Here is a 15,774-nt window from a genome sequence, read left to right on the forward strand (position 1 = left end):
GTGTGTTCCTGTGGCAGGTGGAGTTGTCCTTAATTCTGTGCCCTCTCCCCTTGGCAAGAGTATCTGACTGAGCAGTGAGACTAAGCTGGACTTAACTCCCAGGTGCGTGTGCTACTCAGCGGGAGTCACACCGAAGGCCAGTGCCCTCTAGGTAGCTGGTCTTTTGGCGGGTATTGGGGGGTAGATGTCTCCCTTTGCCCCTTTTTCAGATTCTAAATGCATTTGAAGAAAGCACAACACACCTGATGATAAGGAGACAGGGAAGAACCCCTCTTAGTATCTACACACGCACGTCTGATCAGGCTTTGAGAAGAGGGAGATTCAGTGAGCTCCTCTGGTGACTCAGCCTGCATTCTCACCAGCTGCCCCCTGGCATGGCATTTGTAAACAGAGGGCACATAGGGGGTTGGTTGCTGATTTTTTTGTGCTGCCCTGCAGAGATTGATACAGGCAGCTCAGGGAGGCCCACTGTGTTGTGAAATCTAAGGTGGGTGAGTGTCCTAGGGGAACAGGGGTTAATAATATGTTGCTGGAGCAGCAACTTACCCACTGCAACCTCTTCACTCACTCACAAATAATCACTAAGATTCTATTCTTGTGGTTCAGGTACCCTTCTGGGTTCTTGGAATATAAAAATCCCTGCTTTGTAAACAGAAAGCTTGTTTTCACTTAGTGTGTTCTCTCTTACAAACGTCTAATACTTCTTGGAAGTGGTATTTAGCAATTCTGAACCTTAGAATAGTGGGTTGGTTCTGCCTGGTTAAAATACCAACATTTTGAATCCAGAGAAACTATAGAATATGAAGTTAGCTCCTGTTGATCCTTCTGTGCAGCCAGCTGGACTTGTTTAAGGTTTAAGCAGTAGCTCACCAGGGTTTTGATTGTAGTTTGTTAGTTTTTAATGAACTGGGTCCCTTACCTATTGCTCTGTTTTATGAGACTAGGAAGTGGACGGTCCTGAGATTAAAATAGCCCCAGATGCTAAATTTAAGACATCATGTTATTATCAACTAGGACCTATGAGACAGAACTTGCTTGTGTGACAGAAATTGCTTGTGAGGAGTCACCAAGGGAAGTTTATACAAAGTCCAAATATAGTAGGACCATGGAATCTTTCTCTTTCCCTTTGTCATTTTGCATTTGAAGTGATAGCACCAAGGCTGCTCTGTTTCCGGATGATTCCTTTTCAAAGTGCTGGTCTATCAAATGGCAGTGTCCCCTCTCTGCCAACATTAGTGACTCCAGTTAGAACCAGAGGTGCTGGTGGCCTGTGAGAGGACAGCAAGAATGTGCCTCCAGCCTCCACAAAGGTCATTTAATGTGCACTTGCACAAACCTCTTCCCTTATGTCCCTGCTGTCCTAACACATTGCATACAGCTGAGCCTGGTTGCAATGCCATTACTGCTGAAATTAAACACGGGCTTCAGTTGCAGGAAACTGTGTTGTCAAAAGAAAAATACCTTGAAAATATAGTTGTATTCTGACTGTAGCTTACCTAGGGAAATACTAGAATTTTATGCAGGGTTCAAATTATTTCTAAGCCATGAATAATTAATGTACATCTGACAAGTTGTCCTAGCTTTGTATTTAAAGTACCTAGAAAACAAAAGAACATGCATTTTCTATATGAATGCTACATCCTGTTTTGGGTGCTTAGGGTTCCTATCCATAAAGACTCAGGGCAGAGATCATAGGCTTGCATTATAAATGGCCTTTCTTATCAGACAGTAGTTTTCAGTCTTCTCAACCCAGAGCCTCTAATTGTGCCTGTAATTCTGAATTATAGGTGTGATGAACCAAGGAGTGGCCCCTATGGTAGGGACTCCAGCACCAGGTGGAAGTCCATATGGACAGCAGGTGAGCCTCCAAGTTGGATCTTCTAGGACTCAACAGAATTCAAGTTACCCTCTTTCTCAGAGCATGCACTGAGTATTTTTTTTCCCTCACCATGTGTCTGTGCTCTTTCAGGTAGGTGTTCTGGGGCCTCCAGGGCAGCAGGCACCACCTCCATATCCTGGCCCACATCCACCCGGCCCCCCTGTCATACAGCAGCCAACAACACCCATGTTTGTGGCTCCCCCACCGAAGACTCAACGGCTTCTCCACTCAGAGGCCTACCTAAAATATATTGAAGGACTCAGTGCTGAGTCCAACAGCATTAGCAAGTGGGACCAGACCCTAGCAGGTAAGGAGAGTCCTCAAGAAGCCTTTTCGAAATCCATGCTTTATCAAAGTCCTCTCACTGCTATGGACCTATTATATCAGGATAAATATCCATGATTCTTATACAGGCATACCTTGTTTTATTGCACTTTGCTTTGTTACTCTTCTCAGATACTGCATTGTTTTACAAATTGAAGGTTTGTGGCAATGTGTCAAGCAAGTCTTTCGGCACCGTTTTTACAGTAGTATGTGCTCACTTCGTTTTTCTGTGTCACATTTTGGTAATTTTCACAATATTTCCAACTTTTTCATTATTATTATATTTGTTTTGGTGACCTGTGATCAACAGTCTTTGATATTACCATTATAAAAAGATTACGACTTGCTGAGGGTTCAGATGATGGTTAATATTTTTTTAGCAGTGTAGTCTTTTTTAATTAAGGTATGTACATAGTTGTTTTAGACATGATGCTATATTGCATACTTAATAGACTACAGTATAGTGTAAACGTAACCAAAAAATTCATGCAACTCACTTTATTGTGGTGATTTGGAACCAAACCTGAGGTATGCCTTTATAAGTAAAATAAATTGTATACTTAGTAGAAGGGTTTGGAGCTTCTTTGTATATTGACATTACATACTGAAAATGTTTTTTTGCTGAGTTTCAAAGCTTAGTTTTGTCAGAAATATCTATGCTATCTTCTTAAGTATATTCTGAATTTTTTCAATTATTTTTCAGGCATTTGGGGATAGCATAGATGGATTTGGGTAAATTAAAAATTATTTCAGGGCTTCCCTGGTGGTGCAGTGGTTGAGAGTCCACCTGCCGTTACAGGGGACACGGGTTCATGCCCCGATCCGGGAAGATCCCACATGCCGCGGAGCAGCTGGGTCCGTGAGCCATGACCTCTGGGACTGCGCGTCCGGAGCCTGTGCTCCGCAATGGGAGAGGCCACAGCAGTGAGAGGCCCGCGTACTGCAAAAAAAAAAAAAAAAAAAATTATTTCACCTCAATTTTTAAAAAAGAAAAATAATATTGGAAGACATGTTTCTATTAACCTATGAAGTTTATTCATTTAGTTCAGCAGGCTCAGTATATTTTCAGTACTTACTAAAATAACTTGCCTAGTTTCTGGAAAGAACTTTGGAAGTTTCTGTTCATTTTTCATTTCTAAGCCAAATTTGATCATTTGATTGCTTTAAGAGTAGTAGGTGGTTTTCCCTTTCTTCACATTTACCTTTTTAGGAATTTTTGTTAATATTGGAGTAACTATTAAATATTAATGATCAGATCTTTTAGGTGTTTGTACAACTTTTATATTCCCATTCTAGTAATTATGTTATCTTGTGCAGCTGTTTTGTGAAGTAATTGTTAGAAATTAGATAATTTCTAGGACTTCACTGGTGGCACAGTGGTTAAGAATCCGCCTGCCAACGCAGGAGACACGGGTTCGAGCGCTGATCTGGGAAGATCCCACATGCTGCGGAGCAGCTAAGCCCGTGCGCCACAACTACTGAGCCTGTGCTCCAGAGCCCGTGAGCCACAACTACTGAGCCCGCGAGCCACTACTGAAGACTACTGAAGCCTGTGTGCCTAGAGCCCATGCTCCACAACAAGAGAAGCCACCACAATGAGAAGCGCGCGCACCACAACGAAGAGTAGCCCCCACTCACCACAACTAGAGAAAGTCCGCACGCAGCAACGAAGACCCAATGCAGCCAAAAATTAATTAATTAATTAATTAAAAAAAGAAGACATTAGATAATTTATAAACTGCAAAGTGTAAAACGAGACATCCTTGGCTAGGTAGTCTCATACCTAAGTAAAATAGCTTTCTAAAAACCAAGATGCCTAATAAAACAATGTAAGAAATTTGCTTGGAAGTATTCTGCAGAGTTAAAATTCATAATATTCAATAAATAATAAATGTTTCATGTTTTAATCTGTCAGACCTTAGGACTGATATTTGTATTTCTCTGTCTGCACTTTAATTTTCAGCCCGAAGACGCGATGTCCATTTGTCAAAAGAACAGGAGAGCCGACTCCCCTCTCACTGGCTGAAAAGTAAAGGGGCCCACACCACCATGGCAGACGCCCTCTGGCGCCTTCGGGATCTGATGCTCCGAGACACCCTCAATATTCGCCAAGCATACAATCTAGAAAACCTTTAATCACATCAATTACGATTCTTTTATAGAAGCATAAAGAGTTTTGTGGAACAGTAGCCATTTTAGTTACTGGGGGTGGGGGGAGGAACAAAGGATGATCATTTTTATTGCATTTTATTGTACATCACAAGGCCATTTTTATATAAGGACACTTTTAATAAGCTATTTCAATTTGTTTTTGTTATATTAAGTTGACTTTATCAAATACACAAAGATTTTTTTTTTGCATATGTTTCCTTCGTTTAAAACCAGTTTCATAATTGGTTGTATTTAGACTTGGAGTTTTATCTTTTTACTTGTTGCCATAGAGCTGAAACCGTCAAAGGTTTTTTGTCTTGGCTTGGGGTTTCTGTTTCTTGTTTTTTTTGGTTGGTTTTTTGTTTTTGTTTTTTTTAAATAACAAACAAAATGAAAAAAAAACACACACAAGAGTTTACAGATTAGTTTAAGTTGTCAATGAAATGTGAAGTTGGCCCTAGTTTACATCTTAGAGAGGGGAGTGTACTTGTGTCTGTTTCACGTGCCTAAATATCTTAAGCCACTTTTGCAAGAACTGTTTCTTCCAGGTAGAGTGAAAGGTTGTTAGTTGGATTGTAGATGTTTGGCAGACATGGCACATTTGCTCTAGTAACTCAGAAATCTGAAGTCAGCACTGTGCACTCTTCTGCAGCTAATGCAGCTCCCGGACGCCTGGAGGGAGAAAGCACTTTTTCTTGTGCTGAGTTAGACATCTATGGTGTCAGTTATTTTTGCAGAACATGTGCACAACCCTGAATTATATTTAGTCTTGGCAGGTAAGTTTAAGGGTACTTTTGATCTTTTTGTAATGAATTCACAATTTATGCCTATACATGTTAGGTGATTTAAAACTTTAAATCTCTACATTGCAAATTATTGAAGTTCATCTTGAAGAAAGTATTGAGGTGTGCTGGAGGTGATTTATTTTTAAACATAACACCTAACCTAACTTAGGGAAGGGAGTGCATTAACCAGATATGGGCTGTGTCAGAAGCATAATTGTAAAAGGCTGGATTACCTGCATATGCAAGTATGTTTTAGTATTCTTTATTTCCTCATCAGATCTGGCTTTTTTTTTTTCTTTTTCTCCTAAGTTTCAGGGTTGTAATTCTCAACCAGAAATTTAAGACTTTATAAAATAATTTTAAAATTCAGCTTGTGCTTTTGAATTTCAGGAGAAGGAAATCATAATTTAAGAAAATGCTCACTAAAAAGACCATTACAGATCCCAAACACTTAGGTTTGATGACCCTGTCTCTCTTATATGACTCTGGAAAAAAACATTTGGAGGCAGTATATAATGCTCAGACAAGTGGAAAGCATCAAACATGGTTCAGTATTTCACTCAGCGTTTTTGAAACCTGCTTTATTGTAACAAGGTGGTTGCCATTGTGGTGGAGCTTCCACTGCTGTTTGTAAATTGAGAGTGACTCTCAGAGGATACTTTTTTCTTTTAATCTGGTATGAGTCAATACCTGGATATTTAATTACCATTCTTACTAAATCATGGGGACAGAAGAAGAGTTTAGAATGGAAAAAAGTCTCTTGTATCTAGATACTTTAATTACAGGAGGTCCTTATAACTTAATTGCCTATAAGTCAACCACTGGATCTCAATTTGCATCAAGTATTTTAAACAGTTCTGAATTTTAAAAAATGTTTTGCAGTACTATGTCAGTACCTTATTGTTAAACTGAATCAGATAAAGAAATCTTCAGTTCTTGGTTATTTGGGCCATTGAATCATCATGGACTGTATAATACAATCAGATTATTTTATTTCTAGACATCCTTGAATTACACCAAAGAACCTGAAATTTAATTTTGGTTAAGTTATTTATTTATTTCATGCACCCGTCTTATTTCCCTTTTTAAGGTCTGGAAGAGACTTCTTTGGGAAGACTCTAAAAACTCTTCACTGTGGTCTATGTGGGGCATTAGAAGCCAGAGCACTCCTCCTCCAGGCTCCTTCTCAGTGTCTGGAGGTGCTGTAGGAACCATAGATCCAGCCAGGGGCTTCCCTAAGGCAGTGCAGAGCCGGGCCAGGGGGCCATTAGGCAGGCCCTAATTACCTTTAAAAAAAAAAAAAAAGCTCTATGTATTTATTTTAGAATCATGTCTTTCTGTATATTAACTTGGAGAATGTCAATTAATATTTTAGGATATAAGATTTGAGGTCAGCCATCTTCCAAAAAAGAAAAGAAAAAGAAAAAAAAAAAAAAGCCCTGACTTTAAAAGGTACATGTGAACTATACATCTTTTTTTTCCATGAGTTTTAGGAACTGTAGTGATATGGCTTAGAAAGTATAATGGCCTAAATGTTTTCAAAATGTAAGTTCATGTGGAAAAGAATTTTGTTTATGTGCGGAAAAAGACCTATAGGTTTAAAATAGTATGTCAGCCAACTGATTTAAAAGGCCTTGAATTACTTTGTTTTTGAACCCACCCTTTTCTTCCTATGAGGAAGAATTAAGAGGGGACTCTTCTTTGTGTAAAATCTCCAAATTGGTGTTGTTGATTTTTGAACTTAAACATTTTCAGACTTGATTAAAACTTGGTTTATTCTAATTTCTGTATCAAAAGAGGTTTAAGTGATAACTAGTCTTATAATATGTATGTATCATATCTTTGTTCATCTAAAGCTTTTTAATCCAAATAAAAATGGAGTTTGCAAAGTGATTTGGATTAACCAGGTTTGGTTGTTTTGTTAAAGCTGTGTCAGATGTTAGTTTCAAGTAGGTTTAATTTCTGCAAGCCTTGATTTTATGTTGACAGGGATATGGCTGCCAATTTAAAGGAAGAGAGCTCCTTGGGTAGAGGCAAAAGTCAGTGTCCAGACACTGATCCAAGGCTTAGGCTGCATTAACACAGAAGCCGAATGTAGTCACACTGCAGCCTGACATGCCCATGCCAAGCCTCTCAGACTGGCAGTCAAGGATTCCTAACATGTCTTCAGCATGGGCAGAAATGCAGGTTGAAGTTAAAATTGCAGAGGGAGTTGTTACTGATGATGGAAGGTAAGGCAAGCATGTCCTGTATCATAAATCAGTGTAATCCATTTCAAATAGCTGTGTGTGGCCAGAAGAGAGAAGTGGCCCGGGTATGTTTTTATCATGCTTATAATCTCTTAAAACATGACAACACTTTTAATAGAAGGTGTTGGTAAAATCAACCAACTGTTTTCCTCTAATATCACTTTGCAAATCCCTGTGGTTCTGTTCTCCTAAGAGTTTAGGGCTGTACTTCCATCTCTGCTCATAAACATATTTTGAATGATCGTTGATGTATAGTTAAACATTCCAGCTGAACACTCTGAGCAATAGTGCTAAGTATTACTCTGTTCCTTTTGCATTTGGAAGTGTGCGAGGTCAGCTGAATGAAAGTTCATACCTGAACAAATTAATAGACTATTTTTATCCCCCAGATCGATGTGGAATGCACGTCTTGTGGATTATACATATAAATGGCAAGAAATTCCAAATTTAATACACGTGTGTGAAAACTAAGAACTGATGCTGCTTTACTAGGAGAGTTGTTTTGGAAAACACCATGGTCCAAGTGTATATTTTTTTTTAAGAGAAGTAACTCAGTGTGAGAGATCCAAACTTCTAAAAGAGATTAATTTGATTGAGTTATAACTTCAGAGATGTAGGCAAGATTTCCAAAAGAGGACTACTAGATGAACAAAGATAGCCCTTCCTTATTGAGTATTTACTCTGTGCTCAGGTATTGGGTTGGCCAAAAAGTTCCTTGAGTTTTTAAGTAAAAATAAAAGACATTTTTCATTTTCACCAAGAACTTTATTGAACAACATATTCACATTCTGCCATTTTTCAGGCAACTTCATAATTCCATCTTCCCAAAACTTTTTATCTTTTTGAGCAAAGAACTGTTCCAGGTGCCTTTTACAGTCTTCCAGAGAATTGGCATTTTTTTCCATGAAGAGAATTTTGTAAAGACCGAAATAAATGGAAATACGCAGGTGCAATATCTGGTGAATACGACGGATGAATTAGAACTTCCCAGCCAAGCTGTAACAGTTTTTTGCCTGGTCATTGAAACGTGCGGTCTTGCGTCATCCTGATGGAAGATTATGCGTTTTCTGTTGACTAATTCCGGATGCTTTTCGTCGAGTGCTGCTTTCAGTTGGTCTAACTGGGAGCAGTACTTGTTGGAATTAATCGTTTTGTTTTCTGGAAGGAGCTCATAATAGAGGACTCCCTCCCAATCCCACCGTATATACAACATCACCTTCTTTGGATGAAGACCGGCCTTTGGTTGGTTGGTGGTGGTTCATTTAGCTTGCCCCACGATCTCTTCTGTTCCACATTATAGTACAGTATCCACTTTTCATCGCCTGTCACAATTTGTTTTAAAAATAGAATGTTCTCGTTACATTTAAGTAGAGAATTGCATGCGGAAATACAGTCAAGAAGGCTTTTTTCACTTAAATTATGGAACCCAAACATCAAAGCAATTAACATAACCAAGCGGTGATTTTCAGTGCTTCATTTGGATATTTTTGAGTATGTCGGCTCTCTCACGCATGGTATAACGTTGATTGTTCTCAGTGTCTCGATTTGATCACTATCAACTTCAGTAGGTCTACCTGACCGTGGAGCATTGTCCAGCGGGAAATCTCCAGCACAAAACTTCACTAACCGCTTTTGACATGTTCGATCAGTCACAGCACCTTCTCCATACACTGCACAAATCTTTTTATGTGTTTCAGTTGCGTTTTTACCTTTCTTGAAATAATAAAGCACAGGGACTTCTCTGGTGGCACAGTGGTTGGGAATCCACCTGCCAATGCAGGGGACACGGGTTCTATTCCTGCTCCGGGAAGATCCCACATGCCTCGGGGCAACTAAGCCCGTGCACCACAACTACTGAGCCTGCGCTCTAGAGCCCATGAGCCACAACTAACTGAAGCCCATGCGCCTAGAGCCCGTGCTCTGCAACATGAGAAGCCACTGCAAGGAGAAGCCCTCACATCGCAACGAAGAGTAGCCCCCACTGTCCACAGCTAGAGAGAGCCCACGTGCAGCAACAAAGACCCAACGCAGCCAAAAATAAAATTTATATTAAAAAAATAAAGCATAATACGCAGAAAATGTTGCTTCCATCTTCAATATTAAAATGGCTGCACAAAAATTCAATTTTGATTTTTTTTTTTTAATGCACGCTGATATGAGACCTGTCACAATACAGTCTAGCAAAATTGTTTCAAATGAAGTTAAAGCCAGCTAAGCGCTACTAGAGCCATCTTACGGGAAAAACCGAATGAACTTTTTGGTCAACCCAATACTTTCCCTATCCATTCAGATGATAAAATGAAGCTCCAAAGCCCATGTTCTTTGTCTAACACCCCAGTGGAGGTAGACTTCTAGCAATAAATGCTAATTAGATTTTTGTCATTCTGAAGTATTGTGGTTTTTTAAATGCAAGTTATTAAATTGTTTGCCTTGTAGTTCACAGTAGGGGGCACTGCAGTTCTGTAAGCAGCTTATGAGAGCATTGCTGTTTAAATTATTTAAGTTCCCTTAAATAATCCTAGTGTCTGATAAGTGGGATAGAGTTATATTCCTTAGTAGAACTGTTAAAAAATTGAGGTAAAGTTAAAAAGCTTGCACCTTGGTTAACAAAAATTAGTTCTGTAGCATCCAAATTAATATGCTTTGAAAGTATCTTCAATTTTAATTGCTTTGCTAGTCTACTTGCCTTGAAGTCAGACATTGTTGTGTTGTCTTCAAAGCTTCGTTGTCTTAAATAAATTGGCACTCCAATACATATATTTTAGAAAGATGAAGAAAACTCTAGGGAAGTTTAGCACAAATTTCAGACTAGAGATTCTCCCTGGGATGGAGGCAGCAGGATAGGCCAGGGAAGGAAACCACAGCAGACAACAGAAGTTAGCTGATGGTTTTAGTAGCATTTACAACTATTCTTTGTAAAAGGTATGTATGTTACATATGCTCTTTACATAGGTACAAAATATTAAACTTCTAAAACAGGTTGGGGGAACAAATGGGAGTTAAGGCCACAATTTAAATTCATTATGCAGCAGTCTAGTCACTAAAAGTAACTATGAGGTTTAGGGTCACCAGGAATGCCTGAGGTAACAAAAGCGCACATGAGAACTACCTTCCTCTCCCTGGTGCTGTTGGTCATCACTGGTCTTCATACTCAAGCCACCTCTGAGCAGTGACTCATTAGTGCTTTAATGAGATCTGAGTAGTCAGTGGCTCCTTAATTATACTGGATTGGTTCTAACATAAATGGACTGACTTAAATTAGAAAAAAAAAAAATCCCTTAGAACAATTTGTGGCAGATATCATTAACTTGAGGATACCCTGTGGCCTTAAGCATCTGCTTCTTTATTCATGAGCAATAGTTAGAAACTATTTTGAAACTTAGTCTTATTTAATATGTATATATTTTCTTGTTTGAAAAGATGTTGGATATGGTTATCCAAACATGGAAAGATGCCTTTGCTTTTTCTACCAACTGATCCAAACTTATTCTGGGTCAGATTGGAAAATCTCTCCCTATAGACTGAGCCTCTGATTTAGCTCAAGTCTATGGTTGCTTTATGCTATGAAGATTCACTTTCTTTGGGAAGGAGCAGTGTCTTTATCTTTAGCAGCTGGATGAAAGCAACATCTTCATCTCAGAGGGGAGTGAAACGTGTTGCTCCCCAGTCCTCATGGAGGTCCAGCCCTTGTATGTTAGTGGAGCCAAGCAAGGAAAGGGGTTGTCTGTGTTCACAAGAGCACTTAACATGAATAACGTATGGTCACATTCTAACAAAATGTTTACAAATTGGTAGCTAGCAGAAATGTAGTCTGCATAATAATCCTCGTTTAAATGATCCTACAGTAGATAACTTTTATTCATAGTAAGTCTGAATTCTGCAAAAAACTAAATAAGGTTATCCCTTGTTGCCTAAAACAAAGGACTTCACAAACAATTCAGGCTACACTGAAAAGCATCCTGATTGATCCTTGAATTGTTTAGAAATATTTCATGGACTAGATTCAATGGGTAGGTGTGTTTTAGTAGGAAATAATTTTCCCACAAGTGCTGTCCATCAGTGACTTGGGAAGTATTCAAGCAGAGACAGGAAAACTATAAAAGTTCTTTGTAAAGGCAGTTCTATGTAAGAACAAGAGACCTGAAAAGTACATCTTTAAAGGAGTTGAAACCAGTAGTAAAGTTTCATATTCACTTTATTGACTGCTGAAGTTCAGTCTCTGATGCATCTTCCAGCCTTCTCTGATACTGCCTTTCTGAGGCTTTTCTACGGTAGACATCGTCTGTATCAAACAAAGATTTTATTTAGATTTTCAAGAGACTAAGGAATTAAAAATACATATCTGAGTAATTTAACCAATAGTCTAGATCTGTCACCTGAATATCAACATTAAGGCTTAACTCAATGCCAGAATAAACTTAAAACAAGATTTGATTTAAATGAGCACTATGTTAAAGGAACTCTCAATATCAATAGCATGGTCAGAGTCAGTGTCTTCAAAGATAGTGTCATGTCCCAGCACAGCCCTTAGCAATTTCACTTCTCTCTGAAATCATCCTTCTTAACTGGCCCTGCAGAGGCACTTCTGGCCCTATAGCTCTCTGCTGCTCCCTCTGCCACACCCAGGAACTGAGGGCTGGGAGATGAGGGCAGTCTCCTTGTTCTCAGCTGCTGCTTTTCCAGACTACTACTGATTCTCCACCTTCTTCCTCTGGGTCCTATGCCATTTGCCACCATCTTCTCTGCACTGGCACCTGCTGTCCATCACTCCCCTTCAGTCTCTGAAAATGCTGGCATCTAGTTCAGGTTCCTTGACCCTGTCCTGTGCCATCTTCCCAGGCAACACCACCCCCAACAGAGATGAAGCACCAGCCCCCTTCATCTTCCTTACTTCTCAACTTCTACCATCTGCTTGCAGTGTTCCTCTGAAGCAATAAGTTCATTCTGCTCTGACCACAACCTCTACTACCTTTCTGTCCTTGGACCTTCACCAACTTCCTCAGGCCCTTGTCCTCGCTTCCTGCCCAGATCAGCTGAAATTCCCTCTCATCAATATCAACTTCTTGATATACCTTCAAAACCCAAACTACAGATTAATCCAACTTACTTCTCCATGCCTCATTCTGCTTGCTTTGCACTGTGGGCCCAACTGTTGCATCTAACTGGGTCCACTGTGATGCCTGGCAGTCCTGTTTCTTCAGCCATGGCCCTGACCCTACTTTACCCACCCCGAAATGGCCATGAACTCTTTCTTCGCAGAGAAAAGTCATCAGTAAAGAACTCTTCCAGCTGACTTCCAAGGGCTACTCCTTGCCCTGCTCTGGTCCCATCCTCTCCCACCTTCTCAAGGGCCAAGGTATCTCCAGCCTCTCTCCACCCTCTCTTTCCTGATCAGTACTTGCATATTTCAAGTCTCTCCTGGTAGGGGAGAGGGGGCTTACCTCCCATTCACTTAGTTGAACTTCCTGAACCTCCTGTCTTCTGTGATAACAAGCCCTTCATGTTTCCCTTCTTGCCTCTCTGGTCACTCTCAGTCACCCTTAAAATGTTGGGGTTTAAACTCTTTCATCACAATCAGCTTGTGAATGACCCACAAACCTAGATCTGAGGCCCAGATCTGCCTTCTGAGCTTCAGTTCTGTATAACCATCTCCCCCCTCAGCACGTCCAAAATGGAGCCCAGGACTGTCCTGCCTGTGTTCCCCCTGCCCCAGCTGCCCTACCAGAAGCCGCCACTCCTCATTTCCTGAGTCCAGTCAATCACCAAGCCCTTGTCAGTACTACCTCTGGGGTGTCTCTCAACTCCGCCCACTTCTTGGCATCTCACCCTAGTCCAGGCCACCATCTCAAATCTGGACAACCACACAGCCTAAGTGTTCCTGTCAATCCGCCCTCCACAAGAAAGCATTCTCCACATATGTTCACCAGCTGCGGCTTAAAACTCTTCAGCCCTTTGGGATACACTGTTGGTTCTCCAGTCCCTTTGTGGCCCTGCCCAGGCACCTTTCTAACCACGTCATCCCTCACTCTGCTCACCTGCTTCAGTCCCTGAAACACAGCAGCATACTTTCACACCAAGGCAGAAGACACTTTCAAGTCCATAAACGTTTCCCTCATCTGGCTGACACCTACTCAATCTTCGGACCCTACCTGACATGGTAACTCCTCCAGGAAGCCTTCCCTGCACCACCTAGTCCAATTCAGGTGCCCCACCCAGGACTCCCATGCTCCCCCAACTTTCCCCCCACAGCAGTGATCACACTTAATAGTAACTGTATGATCTGTCTCTCCCATTAGTGCTCTTCTGGTGTGGGGGCCCTCCGCCTTATATCCTCTCATCAGTGCTCATTAAATACGAAGGAATGGGTGAACACAGGAGGATTAAATATCTTTAGAAAGCACTTTTTTTAAAAAAATGAGGGTTGGTGATTCACAAGTGATTGTGTTTCTGGAGAGGGAGAAAGCAGAAAGGGCCTAGGGGTTAGGGAAGTCTTCCTGGAAGAGGAACTAGCCTGTCCAGGCTAGTGCTCAGCAAAGCAATGCCAGACACACTTTTTGTAGTGCTGGGCATTGGTACCAATGACTCTGGCCAGTAAAGACAGTAGTATTTAGCTAAGCCGGGCCAACCAAGTTCTCTCTAGGGTTTGGACTGGCCAGTTAGGAACTTCCATGAATCCTCAAGATCCCACCCGCCTCTAGGTGCTGTGAGAAGTCTATTCCTTAGGCCCGAAAAGTGTCACCGGCATGGCCGAAGGGCAGGCTTGAAAGGAGGGCGTCCTGGGTGGAGTCACGTGCCCTCCTCTCAAAGTGCAGGGAAGGTCTCAAGATCGGATACCAATGTGCCTTTGTCGCCCCGCTTACAGGAGAGCCCAGGCGGATCTCCACCGCCCAACGAAGGGAACAGCACTCGCCCTTCTGACCAGGGTAAAAGCAGCTCAGCGCTGAGCGGAATGAGAGGTCTACAAGCTGAGAACAGCCCCCAGGAAAACGGCTCCCTCGCCGCCTCCCGCCTGCCTGAAATGAAACAAGAGGCTGCTGCACCCCCACTTACAGAAGGTCTCCTGGCCCACGCGCACTTTAATCATGATCCACTCCATCGTTCCTCCCAGGACAAAAAAGAAGGGCAGGAACCTGTAGACGCCGAGTCGCTGCTTCCCGGGCACCCGCTGCAGAACCCGCCTCACCTGGGCCCTGGAAAACATGCCGGACCGCTGTCGTGGAGAAGGGTACGGCGGAACGAAGAGCGACGGGAGCTATCCCAGCCCCTGGACTGGAGCTCCCGGATGAAGCCGAAGCCGTCCTGCCCGTCCTTGCTGAGTCCGGCGGCCAGGTGGCCGTGCGATCCCGGCCCTGGGCCACCTCCAAGGAGGTGAGGAGCGGAACGGGTAAGGAGCAGCGCTGAGCTCGGGACCCAGAATGTGGAGCGGCTCCACCAATCTGAGTGCGGTGGGCTGCGTGGGTCCGCCAATCAGAATGCGGCGGAGTGCGCGTGCTCAGTGAGGCCTAAACCAGCTGGCGCAGACTCCTCTGCTCCAGAGGCAGGGCGGGCCAAGGGGCGGGGCCTCCCACGTGGCGTCGGTCCGACCCCGCCTCCCGGCCTCCCCTTTGCAAGCTGGTATTCGGAGTTGGCGGCCGCGCCCCCTACTCTGCCACCGCCATCTTTTTTCTTAAAGTCCTAGTAGAAGTGATGACCCTCTATGATGGAGTACCAAACGGGTAGTGCACCATGCTCTAAAATGCAATTACGCAACGCCTTTCATTTATTTCGAGATCGAGACTGATGCCTAGGCTTCTAAAAATAAGGTGCATTGTTGAAAGCTAACTATCATTATCACAAGAAAAGTCTAAGTAAGCATCTGAGACAAACAACCATAAAATTAAGAAAAGCTATCCTGTATGGGGCACTTTCCGTTATTCCCGGACTATTAGACAATCTAAGAAAGTCAAATGAAAACTTAGAACCAATAAGAGAGTTTGGTAATGTGGACACAAAATGTACAAAAAGAAAGAAGATCAAGCAGCGCCTCTGAAAAGGGTAGTAGGGTCCGCCGCTGAGCTGCCAGGCCCAAGCTGCAGCTTGGATAACCTGGATAACCTGCCTTCTCCCGGAGCCAACCCCACCCAACCACGCACACACAACTGGCTTGGTGCTCACTCTGGCTTCTCTTGGTGGCTCTGCGGGCTGGACACCACAGAGCACCCATCTCCCGCCCAGACGAGGCTTACATATGGCTAAGCCCCCAGCGCACACTTAGCTCACTGGGGCCCTGGGAGTGGGGAGGGCAGCCGCCCACCCACGGGCCCACCTATGGCCTCCATCCTGTGCCAGCACTTGGCCCAGGGGTTGGCACACTGTAGGTCCTCAGCCAAGGTGCAGTGAATATTGG

The 15,774-nt window shown here is 42.5% G+C and overlaps 2 protein-coding genes across 13 annotated transcripts in view; one reads left to right on the plus strand and one right to left on the minus strand.

The window, feature by feature from the left end:
• PBRM1 (polybromo 1) overlaps positions 1 to 7,161 on the plus strand; it is a 101,292-nt gene extending 94,131 nt beyond the window's left edge. For all 11 annotated transcript variants that reach the window (XM_082848517.1, XM_082848515.1, XM_082848521.1 and 8 more), the window contains 3 exons: positions 1,788 to 1,858; positions 1,970 to 2,186; positions 4,167 to 7,161. In XM_082848517.1, the coding sequence (XP_082704643.1) occupies positions 1,788 to 1,858; positions 1,970 to 2,186; positions 4,167 to 4,339 (461 nt within the window). In that variant the 3' untranslated portion in view covers positions 4,340 to 7,161. The remainder of the gene's footprint in view (positions 1 to 1,787; positions 1,859 to 1,969; positions 2,187 to 4,166) is intronic.
• A 983-nt stretch (positions 7,162 to 8,144) lies between these two features.
• Positions 8,145 to 14,794, minus strand: UQCC5 (ubiquinol-cytochrome c reductase complex assembly factor 5). 2 transcript variants are annotated; one of them, XM_082847371.1, is made up of 3 exons: positions 14,439 to 14,794; positions 11,583 to 11,670; positions 8,145 to 8,710 (listed from the first exon to the last, which is right to left on the minus strand). In XM_082847371.1, exons 1-3 carry the CDS (start codon positions 14,587 to 14,589, stop codon positions 8,704 to 8,706), a joined length of 246 nt encoding a protein of 81 aa, XP_082703497.1. In that variant the 5' UTR covers positions 14,590 to 14,794; the 3' UTR covers positions 8,145 to 8,703. The 2 variants fall into 2 exon arrangements, with proteins under 2 accessions (XP_082703497.1, XP_082703498.1); XM_082847372.1 differs by lacking the exon at positions 8,145 to 8,710 and having other exon boundaries at positions 11,340 to 11,670.
• Between the last annotated feature and the right edge of the window lie 980 nt (positions 14,795 to 15,774).

Source organism: Leucopleurus acutus (genome assembly GCF_964270905.1).
Source record: "Leucopleurus acutus genome assembly, chromosome: 10".
NCBI classification, from domain to species: domain Eukaryota; kingdom Metazoa; phylum Chordata; class Mammalia; order Artiodactyla; family Delphinidae; genus Leucopleurus; species Leucopleurus acutus.